The 16,176-nt window shown below is 39.5% G+C and overlaps 1 protein-coding gene across 10 annotated transcripts in view; it reads left to right on the top strand.

Annotated features, from left to right (window-relative positions):
• Positions 1-4,148: 4,148 nt before the first annotated feature.
• Positions 4,149-16,176, top strand: part of Unc-115a (actin binding LIM protein Uncoordinated 115a) — a 30,969-nt gene continuing 18,941 nt past the window's right edge. For 8 of the 10 annotated variants that reach the window (XR_016138953.1, XM_011645490.2, XM_011645514.2 and 5 more), the window contains exons 1-2: positions 4,149-4,358; positions 9,880-11,007. Coding sequence is in view for 9 of the 10 variants with exons in the window: in XM_011645490.2 (XP_011643792.1) it covers positions 10,911-11,007 (97 nt within the window). In the remaining variant the exon portion in view is untranslated. The remainder of the gene's footprint in view (positions 4,359-9,879; positions 11,008-16,176) is intronic. The other 2 variants (XM_025219355.2, XM_011645498.2) reach the window with 2 other exon arrangements.

The following is a 16,176-nucleotide window of genomic DNA, read 5'->3' as shown; positions in this document are numbered from 1 at the left end:
ATTAATTTCCCTCTCTTTCCCGTAAAATTTTGTCACGGTAAAGATAAGGAAACGTTACATATATAACATACATTTGAGAAATTTCTGCGCAAGGATGTAATTAAATATCGGTCTCGATTGATTATATGATGATGATGATATCTTTATCTAAAAGTTGCTCGAGTTAGATATCGCAATTTTATATTTCCAATAATTTAATCTTTCGGCTGCGGCGGTCAAGGATTATTTCGTGATTACTTCGATTACTCTCTTACTTCGATTACTTTGATCCGAGAGCATTTCGGAATTACGCATTTCGTGTATAATGCACGCATACGGCTCGCGTGATGCGTTCATCACGTTTAATTTGTCGCTTCGTGCGCGCGCTTTTTGGTAATGGACGTAAAGTTTGGGACCTCTCGCGAGCGAGACGCCGGGCCCGCTGCCGCTATATCGTCGAGTTCAGAGCGGCATAACTGAAATTCGAGTCGGCAGATCTAATGGTGCCAGCAGCAAGTCATCACGTACCGGCCCCTTTTCGGATCCCGCCGTCACGAAGAAGCAGAATTCGAAATCGCCAACACGCGCAAACCGTCGTCTCGTATTTCGAGCATTAACTAACGCGCGTATCATCGCGATGGTAACACCACCGACCGTCTCGGTCTTCGTGGTCCACGTTTCGGCAGCTCACAATGTCAATTCTTATTCTTAGAAATTCTTCCTCGATTTTCTTAGCGTAAGAAAGTCAGTCAACCGGATTAATTGTCGAATAAATGTTTGTCTTGCGGACAGCCGATTCATTCAATTCTATGTGCGGTTTTACTTCCGATAGCAAATTTCGTCATCTATCGTTTCTGATTAAAGTGACTGATTTAAAAATGACTGATTCGATTAAAGTTAAAGAGAAACAATAATCTCCGAAATGTTACACAGTTGGACGCGTTTAATCTTGTTTCCTCGAGTGACAAGTATTTTTCTGGGAACGCTCGAGCAGAGAGCCACCGTCTATTTTAGCCAGGGTAAGACGCTAAACGGTGCGCGCCGACGAACGCCATGTAGAGATACCTTAAGATACGAAGGAACAGTCGGATGAACGCGGATGCCCGTGCTCCATTAACCGCGAGCCGCAACTCGAAGCGGGTCCCCCGGCCTAATGAAGCCGTCGCAGAGCGAGATTGTGGAAAAAAACGACGACACGTTGCCGTACATGTCAAATAAATGTCGTCCCACATTTGTTTGTAAGCGTCGCAACGGTAAATTCGACCTCTCTCACCCTAACTCTTTGTATCGACACCTTGAAGAAATATACAAGTTAATTATATAATAATTCACAACTAGAGAGACATTGACGCTTAGATATTTCGTTTGGAGAAAATACGGTTTCTTCATGAAGAAATCTATTTTGAAAACTAAAATCTCTTATTTCATAAAATCGACGTAAAACTATCAAGTCGACTTAATAAATTCGGATTACAAAACGTAAATTTTTTTAACTGATTGAGAGCACGAGAAATTGATTCTTTGTATTATCCTTATCTTTTTTATTCTTTTACCTGTATCCTTTATTTATTTCTTTCGTTTTATTGACGCCGCGCTTTCTTCGTTTCTTACTGAACGGCGACTCCTTCGTCGCGGCTTCGTCTTTTCAGGAAAAGGCGTATAGTTACGCCCCTGGTGCCCTCTTCTACCGACGTTTTAACCCGTGCGTCGGTCTTCGTCGGGATATCGTCTGTAAAATGAGACGCACCAGAGAAGCGCACCCGATACGGTGGACTAATTGGCCGATAAATCAACCGCGCCGTCTTACCTTCGCCGCCGCGGCTACGGCGCTCCTGACCTTCTAGACTCATAGGCAGACCATCCGGACATGCGAAACACCGCGGACCTAATTTCGAATGCGAATCCGCCGGTCTGAAACTGTATCGACCTCGTCCGCGATGCCGGATTCCGATTAAATCGTTTAGAGTGAATCTTATTAGACGAGGTCGCGACGCTTCGACTATCATTCCACGACTCGATAATTATCGTTCTTTATAAGGAACACATTTATTTATTTCGTCTTTAATATATTTATTATATATTAAAGATATTAGAGATTAAATTGTTTGCATATGTAAAATTCTGTTGTTTAATTATTATTGCGTTCTTAATAAGATAAAGAATGAGATAAAGACTATTAATTCATTATTAACGCAACATGGACAAACGATTAGCCATATTCATTTCTTCAAAACAACAATTACAAACAATGTATTAATATTAAACATTGTCGAATTTAATTAGCTTGATATGAATAAGTCAGGGAGAGACGCAAAGAAAAAGAAAAGAAATTTTGCTTCAGTGCAAGGCGCAAAGACAACGTCTACTCGAGGTACTCGGCAAAACCGAGTTCGAGCTCGAGGTGTGTCTCGCGGTATTTGAGCGCGAGAGATCACCGCTTCGGTCACGTAGCTTCGGTAGCTCCGGTAGCTCCGGTAATTTGTGTCCGCAACCGGCGCGTCGCACCGATGCGATATCTTTCGTGCGAAAGCAACGAGAATGTGAGAAAGCGGAGTGTCGCGCGGCGAAACAGGTTCCTTGGTTTCCGGGGGCAGATCGGCGGCGAGGCGGCGGCGGCGGCGGCGGCGGCGGCGGCGGCGGCGGCGGCGATGACGACGTCGGGTGCAGGGGAGCGTAGCGCGATGCAACTCGATCCCCCGAGCTACATAAACCGCGCGCACGCATCACCATCACCATCATCGTAGCTACTACACTACTACTACTACTACTACTACTACTACCATCACCATCGCCACGTATGCGCGCTAATCGCATCGAGCGAACTTGTCGGAATTAATTGGTCCCACCAATTAACGCGCGCTCTCTCAGGCCGCTGCAGTTGCCGATGCGCGCCCGGATGAGTGGTGAGAAACGGGGGCAGGGGAGAAAAAGCGCAGGATTAAAAGCGCGACATTAAAAGTCCTACTGCCATCTGTAGTCTGTGGCTCTTCCTTCGTCATATAGAAGAAACTCCACGGCTAAGTCCTAATTAATTGTTGAAATCGGCAAATGAAAATCCATTCGATAAAGATTAGGCGCGGATTAGGGGATGTTTCATAATTAGTATTAATAAGCATCGTTACATTTTGTTTTTCTTTTTCTGTCCGGCGGAAGAATTCACAGTGTTGAAATAATTAAAATAGTTACAAAGTACGTAATCTTTGAATTAAAATAATTTATTCTAATTTTTTTTAATCTATAAAAATTCTGATATCTCCGTTCTGTATATTTACGATTTTTCTTCAATAATTTTCTTTCCATTTAATATTTATTTAATCATTTTTAATTTTCTTTCAGTTTCGATCGATATTTTCAGGATTTGAAAAGTAAAAATAATATTTATTTAGCTAATGAAACTAACTATTAGCAAACAATATCTTATTAGTATTTAAATAACATATATTTGTGCATATAATGATTTTATAATTCTGTCATTGAAATTTTTTTTCTAAGCAAATGCGTTTTACATATTTTCTCAATACTCTCCTGGTAACAAACTCAGATAATTCATTGTTTTAAAAGAAAATAGCATTACCGACACTGACAGATGTGATGATTGCTGTTTGATGGTAATGATTGTTTCATACATAATTCATTTGAAAATGTTACGCTAGATGGCTATACTGTATATATCTACTGATTTATAAATATTTTATCAAAATTATAAGTATCTCTTCGAAATTGTCGTATGCGTTTATACATTTAATACTAAAATCACTTAACATGAACTACATAACACGAAATAAAGCAAATTAGCATAAGAATTATTTCAAAATAAATACTTGTATTCAGTATTCAGTGGCGCTTTCTATGGCAAATTCTCGATCGAAATATAATTATATTTTTTTCTCAATGTAAATTCAACATGTATATTATCTTTTGCTCTAAAATCTTTTTATTTTATTGTAAGAAATAGTAAATTTTTATTTGTAAAAACAAAGTTTACGAAATGCAACAAAATAACGTAAAAATTATATCTTCTATTCAAATTATTTAAGAAGATAGGTTCAGAATTCTAGGTCAATCAGTTAACGACACGATTGGTGGGGCGCGGACATTTGAATTTCGCGCTAGCGACGCGGCGGCCGGCGACCCGGCGCGTCGCGCGCAGGCGCGAACTGCGCGCCGCGCTCGGCACCGTTCGGGCGCCGCAATGTCGGCCGTCCTGGGTACCGTGGCAGGAACGTCGCTCGCCTTTTTCCGCGATTTCCTAAGTGAAACGCGTATCGCGCGCGCCCGCTCCGCCGTCCAGTGTCCCGTGCTATGAACGCGTGATCCGCACGTGACGAGGATCCCACCGCCGTTTTGCAGCTCGCAGCTCGCGCCGCTCCTGAAGATGGGTGAGTAGAGAACATTTCGCAAACGCGAAATCGGCGGAACGCCGACTAAGCGCTCTCGCATCTTGATCTCTCCGCCTCTCTACCCTCCGATTCTTTCTCTGTCTCTTTTCCTTTTCGTCCATCATTTCCTCGCGTCGACGAACTCCACGACGCGCCAGCGAGAAGTGCCGAGAAAGAGAATGAAAAGAAGAGAGAGTGAGAGTGTGAGGGAGAGAGAGGAGGGGGGAGACAGAAGGAAGGAATGCGGCGTCCGATCATTCGCTCGCTCGCTCGCTCGCGCGTACATAGGAAGCGGAATACGCCCCTGCGTCGCGCGGTTTCCGTCCGATTTCCACGCTCGCGCTCGTCTCTCGACGATCCCGAGAGAGAGCAGCGAATGTTTTCCGAAAGGCTCGTATCGCGAACTCACTCGGTGGTCTATAAATAGGTGAATCCGTCGGTTTGACGTTTTCTAGGGCGAGCCCCCTCTACTCCGCGCGTATGTACGCGCCATGCGTAAGCGAGATTCCCCCTTGTCTTCTATATCGTCTCTTTCGTCCCTGCTCGTCCCATGCGTGGGCTATCTCTCTTTTTCTCTTTCTCTCTCGCTCTTCGTCTTCGTCTTCGTCTTCGGCCTCTTTTTCTCGTTTTGCATATCGCATTTTACGCGGTATGCTTGTCGAAGAATTCGCGTCGTTCGATCCTGATCACTCTCGTGATCACTTCTCCTTTTTCTTTTTCCATTCTAGAGAGACGCGTCTTTCCCCTCTTCCTCCCTTTCCCACATCTTACGCGCGAGGAAAACGATCCTTTTCTTATTCTTCTTGCTGTTTCTGGTTCACGTCGTGCCGCATTCTTGACGTGATCAGATCTCCGTGAAAAATCTGTCGTTGCTCGATTATTAACTCTCTTCTCGTTCGGTCGTCTTCCTTTCGATTATCTCGATTGTCACCTGTCTTTATTTCGAGAATCGCATATTTCACTTTAGATTTATAGAATTTGGCACCGGGCCGAGAAACTGTGAAAATAAAATTCGGAGCATTTTTTACAAGAACGTTTACTAAAGCAATGTGTACGCTGAAAAGATAGATAGATGGCGCGATCACGAGAACACAATGTAGCTCTGATGAATTCCGAAAATTGAACAAAGTTACGTATTCCTCGTATCATTAATAAAATAATCAAGGCGCTATTTAATGTCACGTTTGACATTAAATAGCGCAGCAGTAATCGAATATCAAGGTAGGCTATGCATTAATCATCTAATTAGAACGTATGTAAAAAGTATGTTATATTTAAACATGCGGTGATAACCGGAATATCCAGCTTTGCCCTACCTCAATTAATCGGGACGTCGAAAGTGAATTATAAACAAAATGATACACCATTCGTGTTCTCTTTCGGCAAGTATCAGACCTTCACCGTTTCGACCGATCGTCCAGCTTCGTACTACTAAGGCATACAACGTGCATTCTGCAAGCTGCATGAAGAAATGCAATTGTCCGCAATGCGCTTTCGACGATTCCTGAATGCCGGCACGTGTCAACCACTCGTGAATAGGCATCGCTAATGGCACCGCTTTCGCCTGGAAAAGCCGCAATTAATTTCCCACCGCTCGGCATTTCGAAATTCCCAACTATTCTTTGCCATTGTCGTCACGTTATTCTCATCGCGAAAATAATGTCCTCGTCGGACACACGGACTCTCGGAAACACGGATTAAGAATCGGCGGAAAAGACTATGGAGACTTCTATCTTATATGATTTTCTGCTCACTCATATTACGTCTAAAATATTGAGAAATTTGTAATATAATTACGATATTTACAATTAGGAGAATTATCCGCAGATCTTTATACAGCGATAAAAAAAAAAAAGAAAGAAAGAATAAATAATAATTTTGATGCACTACAGAGTGCAATAAAATGTAAATATTTTTATTTATTGTAAATTTTAAAGAACTAAATTGCAAAACCGGTTTTGTAGCAATCTTCGTAGCTTTATAATAAATCTGTAGAAAAAAGTCTCATGGTAAAATATTTCTTCTACGAGATGAAATATGACAAATGTATATAAATTCAAACAAGTATTTGCTTAGATAATATTGCATAGGAATATATAAAATTATTTACAATATTATAATTATTTAAAAGTTAAATTGCAAAATTTATCATTGTAGCAACTTACTTTCGTAGTTTTATCACAAATATATAAAAAAAATTTCATGTCAAAATATTGTTTCTGTACGACATGAAATATATATTGAATTCAAACATGTAGATTATCCATAGGCAAGAAATAGATAATCTTATTAGAGCTGGCCCGTCACTCCTGCCGATCTTTAAGAATGAGAAATGGTAAGAGAAAAACATCGGAACGGAAGACATATCTGATTGCAATTTTTAATTCTTCGGCAGATCAGCCTCGATTTCCGATGTCACGGTGCGTCGCGATTTGCCTCGCGGATGGAATGAATTGCGTCCGTCCGCGCCCTCGCTCGTGCGAATTATTCGCGATCGCAAATTACGGTAGGTCCGGTTGCTTCACGTTGGAGCCAGCGACCCCGACGAGACGCCAGCGGACTCGTAATTCGCTCGCTGCAATCGTGCATCTCCCGCCCACCCACGCGACTGATGCATCGCGCGTAGCTCCGACGACATCTCATGCCTCGTTGTCTCTCCTACTTTACTCTCTCACGAGACATTTGCCATATTTCAGGACGTAGACGAATATCTATAATATTCAGATCTCACGGAATAAAATTCTATCTACAGTTTTATTTGTAGTATATTCTACACGGTGTGTCTGCCACTTGGAAACATCTGAAATATCTGGAATTTTCAGAGAATTTGCTCATGCCTTGGAAAATCGGAGAATTTTATTAAAATTGCTCTTTCTAATATTTTACTTTTATATTATCAGGAGTTTACCGACTGAATTATTAATTTTATACAGTTTTATATTAATTGAATTATCAATTGAATTTTGTACTAGTTATGAATTATATAATTTTTTGTTTGTAGTTTTTGAAATTTTATGTATATAAAATATTTATTTTTTAAAATACTTATGTAGTTTCAAAATTTTTCGAATTTAGTTATTGAAACTCGAGTGAGTTTTAATTTTATTTTATGATGTATAAACATTTAAACTGAATGGAAAATATTAAAGACTTTGCACAATAAATATATATTTATATTTCACATTCATATACATATTAAGATACATTAAAAGTATTTTTATTTTACTTGGAATTTTTGACAAATTGCCTTGAAAATCAGAAAATTCTCAGAGGACTTTTTTCAGATTTAAGTAGACAATCTGTTCTATTATATTTTAATATATTGGATAAAAATAATCTTTTGTTTGTTTTATATAAACACAAATCGGTGATTTTGCGTTTAAAATCAAACTTTTATTAAACAAGATATTAATAAATCTTTAGTTGTTCTGCCCTCTATCTTTCAGTCCTTATTGAGTACATAGATATATGATAATAACGCTTAATAAAAATTATATACTGAAAGTAGGACAAACAGATTTTTCGAATTCTCGAGTTCATGTGCATTTTTTATTTGACTTTTGTAAATCTTGAATTAATGACATTATTGAATACTAAACCAACTTGCTCTATGTGTCGGCAATATTATTAACGTTCGTTTGTTTGTGTCTAAATATTAGAAGAGTAGATAATTGCTTCTAAGTCACAAATTTATTTTTTCAAGTATTCTGCCCCGAAATTATTGGAGAAGAAAAGAGACAGATTTACCTTAGGCGTGGGTCGTGGTCGTTATCCGTGTCTTTGACGCTCGTTCAGCCAATCGCATTATACGATAATACATAATCGTAACCCCGATCCGCGACATTACGTGGCCGGCTATCTCGCAATGTATACCTTACGCGAAGACTTTACACGTGAGGCAGCCATTTCACGCACGAGGAGGCGTTTACATAATAGATCAGTCAACGACGAGGCGCGTAAATCCAGAGCAACGATCGACGCGCGTTATTGATTCTCTTCTTTTCGGTTTCCATTGAGACATTTTGCAGGTACCTGGGGGTCCCCGAAATCTCGGGAATGTGGTTAATGTCGTGTGCGTTTTTTCGCCCGAAACTGCAAATGTCGCTGATCGATATCTACTCCCCAAACGATAGACACTGCACCTCTTAAGGGGAGAATCTCCCCTCGGCGAAGACCCTTAATTGACGTCGAGCGCGGAAACGCCTGGTTTTAGCACGGAAATTGTGCGAAACTCAGCTAATTCTCGTACCAAATTTCTCGTAAATTGTGATTCTAGTTTTGAAGAAATGTGACTAGAATTTTTCTATAAACATCACAACTGTATTTAATTAATTTTGATTAACGGTATCCTTGATTGTGAAAATGATTAAATGAGACATCTTAAAACCGATATTTTTTTTGTAAAAGTTTTTTTGAGAAATTTTACATTTTTACATTTTTAAGAAATATATTTGGCGATATAAAAATGTGATAATATCGTCATTATCAGTTTGAAGTAAATCGTAGTAAACGATCGGTGGAACGTGCGTTGAAGATAATGATTAAGTTCGCGCATTGCATAAATCCCTCCCTCCCCCCCCCCCTCTCTCTCTCTCTCTCTCTCTCTCTCTCTTTCTCCAATGCTCGCTAGTTCTTTAGAAGAAAAAATTAGATTATCTAGTTGAAAGAGCGACTCGTTTCCCGTACCCTTCTTGGATCAATATTCCAGACGCTTATTGGTGCATGTGATGCACATCGCGCATCAACTTACACCGACAGATTCTTTAACTCGGTCTCGGAAAAGGTAATGTGACTCCAAAGTTGTACAACAGTTGCAGTATACTCATTGATTAGCGAGATGAAATTACAAATAGCAGTTATCTTGTGCTTCGCCGGAACTTAAAGAGTTCAATCGCGACACTGTATTGTAATTTTATCAAGAAACTCGTGTGAAAATTATACATTTATCTTACCTCGAAATCTTTTTTGGCTCATCGACTTATCTGTTACGATATTTATTATGTGAAGATTCAAAAAGGCAATCTCATTAAATTGAAAAATGACATTATATTTCTTATTCTAGTATTAATCTTATTCTAGTATAATCCTATTCTGCGCGAAACTAGTTTAAGCTGACGGAATTAGGACACCGCGTGTGCATATGAAGATAAAATTATGACAGGCGCTGGACACTTTCTCAGCTAACTGGATTAAAAGCCTTATGCAACGATTTCATTTATAAATTACTCTTAAATATATCTTTCAATCGCGTAATCTGACATTAATATTATCTAACTTTCTGCTTTTTGCAAAAGATAATTGCATCATTAATATATACTTTAAATTTTCAGAGAGGAAAAAATTAATTTCTGAATTGTGAAGTTTTTTTTTTTTTAATAAATTTTGCGGATTTTAGGAAAATTTATTCATTATTAATACCCCAAAAAATTCTTTATTTTCACATATCTCATAATGCCTGCATTTATATGTGAATTTATAATAAATAAAATAATCAATTTGCTAATTTATAATATCTTTCTAGTTCCCGCGAGGCGAGTGGCAACGTCGTTGCTCGATTCGCAGATATATGTTAAGCAAATTACTTAAAGGCAGAAAGACAAAAAAAAAAAGATTGGCGAACGGCAAGGTACAAAGCGCAAGATGAAGAGGTGCAAAAGTCGCCTCGCGGGATTAGGCTTTCAGGGCGGAGTCGGCCGTGAAAAAGTGAGCATTATCTGCGTCGGCTGTACCGATTGACAATCGGGACTCGACGAGACACGAAACTCCTCACGCTGGCAGTGGCTGGTTAAGTTGACACCGGCAGTCGGCGATCGGCAGTCGCGGCGATCGTGTCGGCAGGCGCATAATTACCTACGTTAACGTCAAAATTCCTCGTACCATCCGGAGCAACCGCAACTCGAAACTCGGATCAACTCTCGCTAGTACGATCGGTTAATCGTCTAGAAATTTCTGCCGCGTACAAATTCCGCATGCATACCGAGCATACGTCATATATAATACTCCAGGTTTCCGCATCTCGCGGAAAAAGTTAGTCGCGCCATTATCGATGTACTCCGCACTCGACAAACAACGTTAATCATCACCTTCGGCGGAATTGATATCTTGGTAATCTATCGAGAATGCCACATTGCTCGATACTTGATTCCTAACGACATATACAGAGTGTCGCGAAGATATTCATTCGAAACGAGAAGAAGATTCTGATTTTCTGGTGCAATTTGCATGATTGAACCGGTTGCCGGTATTTCCTGTGATCCTTTGGAAAAAACCTTTGAATTCGGTCCATCGGGGCGCAGGTATCATCGGTCGACAGTGCATTCCTTCTGACGGGTTTCTTCGAACGATTTTAAAACTGGTCAAACTAGGCCAAAAGTCAGCTTACGGCTGGCTCGAGCGGAATCTCGGTCGATGACAATTCGCGCACCGATTGTCTTCGCGAATTGGCGCTATCTTATCGGTGTCTCGATATCGCGCGAAGAATAAACGGAAAGGAGAGGTAAGCGTGTGTGTTAGCGCGGCGCGCGGCCCTGGAAGTTACGCAACGCGGGCACGATGAAGTCGAAGATGAGCGAGAGTTTGATAGCGAGTGAAAGCAAGGCGGGGATGAAGGACAGTGCCGACCAGCACAAGCAAAAACAGTTGAAAAAAGGTAAGGACCGACCGAGACCTCCCCGCCGTGAAAACAAGTTGGTTCCGTAGCTTTTTTTTTCTTTTTTTCTTTTTTTTTTTTTTTTTTTTTTTCTTATTCCGCGGCCGCTTTTCAACTTTACGTTCCATCTTCCTCCGAGATTGACGATAGATCAAAATTAAATGCGCAATTGATTGCCGTTATTTTTGAAGATTTTATTTTAGAATTTTATCGAACGACGGCGTCGTTTAAGAATATTACACCTATTTTTATTTATAACATTTACAATAAACAATTATAAACAGATTGCAAATTATTCTAAATAAAATAAAATTATTTTGAATAATAAACATTTTTTTTTATTATGCCGCAAAATTTTTTGTATTACTTGAATTTAGCACTTACTGAATTTTATTTTATTTAGAATAATCTGTAAATTTTTTTATAATTTTTTTCATTGAAAATTATAAAAATTATAAAAATAGATGTGATACATCCTAATAGTTTTTTAACGCTCTCTCCTCTCGCAATATCGTTATCTCTTAATTTAGTAATCGTTTCCCATCATCTCTATCTCTATCTCATTGTGTCTGTTTGCATAATGGCGATAGATATTGCAGATAGGAAAAATTCGTGGGTAAAATCCGCATGGGACGATAATGTCTGAATGAGGCGTACGATAATCGAGATATTTATTCGTTTAATACGTCAATGTTCATTAATTTTCATTCGTTAATTTTCGAAATCCATTAGCAGTGCGTCGCATCGTTGGATTAACGTGTATTAACTTTCCACAAACTCGCAGTTAATTAAAATAATTGCGACTTGTAGATCTCGTCTCTTTTTCTTTTTGTCTCGCGGGATTGGAGTCGCGCCACGTGTCTCGCCGAGATGAAATCCCGTTTCGACGCAATTGAAACCTGCATGATAACGCGAGATCGGTTTCGCCGCGGTATTTTACGACATCCGCCGATCATCCGCCCGTCTTATCAACTTGCCTCATGACTGGTTTAATGTATCGGCGATACGATTCGACGCTTAAATTACACGATGCGAAAGCGTCGCCGGTGTCCGTCGAAGATTCGGCCGAGATTTGCATATTACGGCGCTGCCTCTCGGCCACGAATATCGCCGTCACGATTTTCGTCGTTCGTGACGGGCCGAATCCGAGAAACGTGACACGGCGCGCATGCCGAGAACATTTTTAACCCATTCTCGATGCTCTACGATGAGGAAAATACATTCCTCGGCACACGCCGCAAATGCCAATTGAAATCTCGTTTACGTCGTGGTCGACCAACGCAGAATCGTGCCGAGACCACTTTTCTCAATTATTCGTGCTGTATCTATTAACATTCTATTGACATTTGTCACAATCGAATGTCCCCTGTGAAATTAATATGTCGAGTAATATATGTTTAAATCTAAAATATTTAATATATCGACTCTCTCTTTCTCTCTCTTTCTCTCTCTCTCTCTCTCTCTCTCTCTCTCTCTCTCTCTTTAAAGTCGAATTTACAGAATTAAAAAAAGAAAAAAACAGCGAGCGAGTTCCTAACTACTTGTTAATGCGAAATATTGCCTCAGTGAGAGATATTTAAACATGTAAAATATTCTTTTCCTGTTGAAAACAACAGCATTGACACGCAATTCAGTTAACATGGTAAACGTTGCCTCGCGCGGAATTCTTTTACATCACGCGTTATATAATTATTGTAATCTCGCTCCTTCGGCGCTATCTTTAACTATAATGAAAATTCGCATCGTGAATGAAACACAAGCGATTTTGTAATTCATTTTAAATGACTCCCCCCTTGCCGATACTTATCGTGGGATACTAATTACCAACTTCATGTATTACTAAGTACTCGTCGGTCATCATACAATGAACACGCGCCAAAATATGTATTTCTGTACGTAACATTATGTACGTAACGTACAATCGGTCTCGGCAAGCTATCGCAACGCGGTGATATTTGCATGTCATTTACAGCCTTGAACCGTATGAAACGGTCATAAAAATCATGAGGCATTTGTAATCTAAGATATCTTTTTTATTTTTACAATATGTATGTACATTATATATGCTGTATGATACGAAGTCATTATTTTACGCGATCTCTCTTGCGATGTATCGCGATAAATATGCGCGTCTACACATAAATGTAATTAAATTAACGTACATCTATAATAAAATAATCGCTAGTATTGATATTATTAAAATTATTACTAGTATTAATATTATTATTGCGCGATTATTTTTTGAGAGATATTGAAAACTTGAAAAGATGTTGAATTCGTTTACATATAAAATATTGTTAAATTAGCGTCTTAAAAAAGTGAGAGTCTAAAAAAAGTTCACCATGCACAATCACGATAAGAACTAACCGCAAAAACCGCGGCTATCACGCGTCGTTACCGTTAACGTGCTTGTGATAATCGACGGTATGTGTTTTTATCTCGCTTCAATTCGTTCTCGGAAGATTACGAGAACACGTGTGCGTTAATCGAAAATCGTCGGTTATTATCGTCGAAATATAATATAGCGTTTATAAAGGGTTGGTGATTGTAACACGCGCACCTACGAATTATCAATTTTTGATCGTGATCTCGCGCGTTACATCAGTTTGTTATCGCGGGGTAATAATTGAAGTGCAGCAGTTTAACACTTTTTTTCATTAGAGCGAGTTTAAGCGCGGACGATAATCACATTTTTAATGCTTTAGCCGCAAATGATTACTCTGTTTGCGAAGTCGACATATGAGGAACGGTTGAAAAATTGTTCAAATTAAACAATTAAGCTGATAAGAAAAGTTACATTTTGCTTTATCCATGTCCATTTTATTTTCCGAATTTTCAGAGATGCGAAAGAGATTGTCGTGAAGCAGTAATATGAAAAAAAAAAAAAAGATTTAGAAGAACGTTTTCAGGAGGAAGGAGGACCGATGAAAAATTTATCTGCTGAAACAGCAGTTCTGCAGATGTTTTTCTGTCAAGTGCACGCTCGCGCAAATTTTCAACACGCGTTCTTCTGCGAAATCCAACACGTGTTCTTCCGTTATATCACGCTATTCGAATATTATTGCAATATCTTTAAGCAGTATATAATAAGGTTACATCTATTGTTAGCGTAGTATTAGTATATGGCTTAAGCGAAAGCCATATTCGATTTCTTTCGAGTTATCGTGGTTAATGTGGTTTACTTCATCGAGATAGCAAAATGCTCGTTTCAATTTTAGAATCCTACATCTATTCGTTCAATGGAATTTATAAATGAAAATTATCAACTAATTAAATTGCCGATAATTCGCACAACGAAAAATAATGTATATTATTTGTAATCAGGGCTTGTTTTTTCAAAACCATTTTAAATCTAAATCTGTACTTGATGATGCAATTTTAGAGATATTTTTAGCGTGATTTATATTATCAGCTTTCCTCGCGTCGTTAGCGAAAAATAAATTTTCCTTCGTACGAATTTGGCTAATAATTATGCTAAAAGACTTCGTAAGATAGATAAGAGTTGAATTGCATAAAAGCTGAGCTGTTTTCACTTTAAAAACATAATATTTATAAATTTAAGACAAAGGAAACGAAGGACAAAGAGATAATCAATATAAATATCAATATTATATCAATATTGATTACATGAGCACCATTTTTGATTATATTATTCTTAGAAGAAATTCTTTTCTTAAGCATTGTGTATTAACTATTTTGCGTTTTAATAAATAAGCGCTGACTCACAGAGAATGATAACGTTGCAATTTTTAATAATAGTAGAAATTTTCTCTACAACGAAAGCTACGTCACATGCGCTTGGCGCACGAGAGAAAAAAGCACGATTAGATAGGATAGACAGATAATCGGTGTACAGTCAATTAACATTCGATTTTATGACCCAGAGTGCGCGCGCGCGCACGCGCGCGTGCGAGAGAGAGAGAGAGAGAGAGAGAGAGAGAGAGAGAGAGAGAGAGAGAGAGAGAGAGAGAGAGAGAGAGATCGGGGCAGTCCAGGGTCGTCGCGTTTGACCCCACTTTGCCACATCCTATTTAGACCACTTATGAATCATATTAACATACCATGTTGCCACACGGTATCTCTATGTAGAACGGCCGCGGTAAAATGACGGGACTTTATTCTTCAATTAATTTCGTCGATTTTGTGACCCGTCGAAGAGAGGCTCGATCTCCGCCAGGATACATGATAAATCAAAAATATAAAAGCCGTCACTGAACGACGGCCTTTGCGTCCAAGAGAAATGGAGTCGTCTGTCAGGCCTTATCCAGTGACAGTTCGCGCGGCAAGAACTGGTCAATCTGTGTACGCGCCTGAGTGACACGGCGTCTTTTTAACGCGAGAGACGGAGAGTAATACCAATATTGAATTACTAATTAGCAACAAGGCACGCATGCGATATGACTCAGACTTTCTGCCTCATGTTAAACATATATAATTCGTGCAGCTTTGCGCTATCGCAATCGTCTGGTTATTTCACGCAAGAAATGCCGAGCCACGCGTTAATCAAATTACATTGCCACAATTATTGCCTTTGCAAGCGTTTAACAAAAGGTTCTATCAATTCTCAGTCAGGTTGGATGATGTAGCTTTATTATCTCCTTTTTTTCATTCTTTTTTTTTGTTTTAAACGTGCCCCACACACACGTGACATCGACACGTCGTTATCGCGCACGATGAGGTCGCGTTGGACGGTTTCAACCACGCGAATCGCAAGAACGATAAATTCCGTTATCGTCCGCTCACACCCGAGTCCGGCCTATCGACCGGCCGTTTTCTTTTTTCCGGCAACAGATTTTTCGCCCCAGTTGAAGCGTGCCGTAAATTAAACGACATGCGACGCGCAGACGAGGGTGTGTCACTTCATGGACGAGTGGCCCCGTTCGATTAAACGCGAGCTCACGATCGTCGCGACGATCGTGAGTTTCAATTTTATTCGGACTCTCGTCTCTCGTCTCTCGTCTCTCGTTGAAGCAGCGAGAAGAGCGGAGAAAGCAGCATCGCGCATTGTTCCAAGCCGGGAACGTTAAGTCTCACACAGATGTGTATTTATGGAATTATTTCCATCGCTGCATTTTATTTTTTTATTTATCTGCGGTCTCGCTTTTTCAAAGGATCAATATTTCTTGTCGCTGCCAACGTCTGCCACGGATCCTCGAGTTTGGAGAGCAA

Source organism: Pogonomyrmex barbatus, unplaced genomic scaffold, assembly GCF_055798465.1.
Source record: "Pogonomyrmex barbatus isolate J1 unplaced genomic scaffold, ASM5579846v1 scaffold19, whole genome shotgun sequence".
NCBI lineage: Eukaryota > Metazoa > Arthropoda > Insecta > Hymenoptera > Formicidae > Pogonomyrmex > Pogonomyrmex barbatus.
This window is presented reverse-complemented; position numbering and strand designations above follow the sequence as displayed.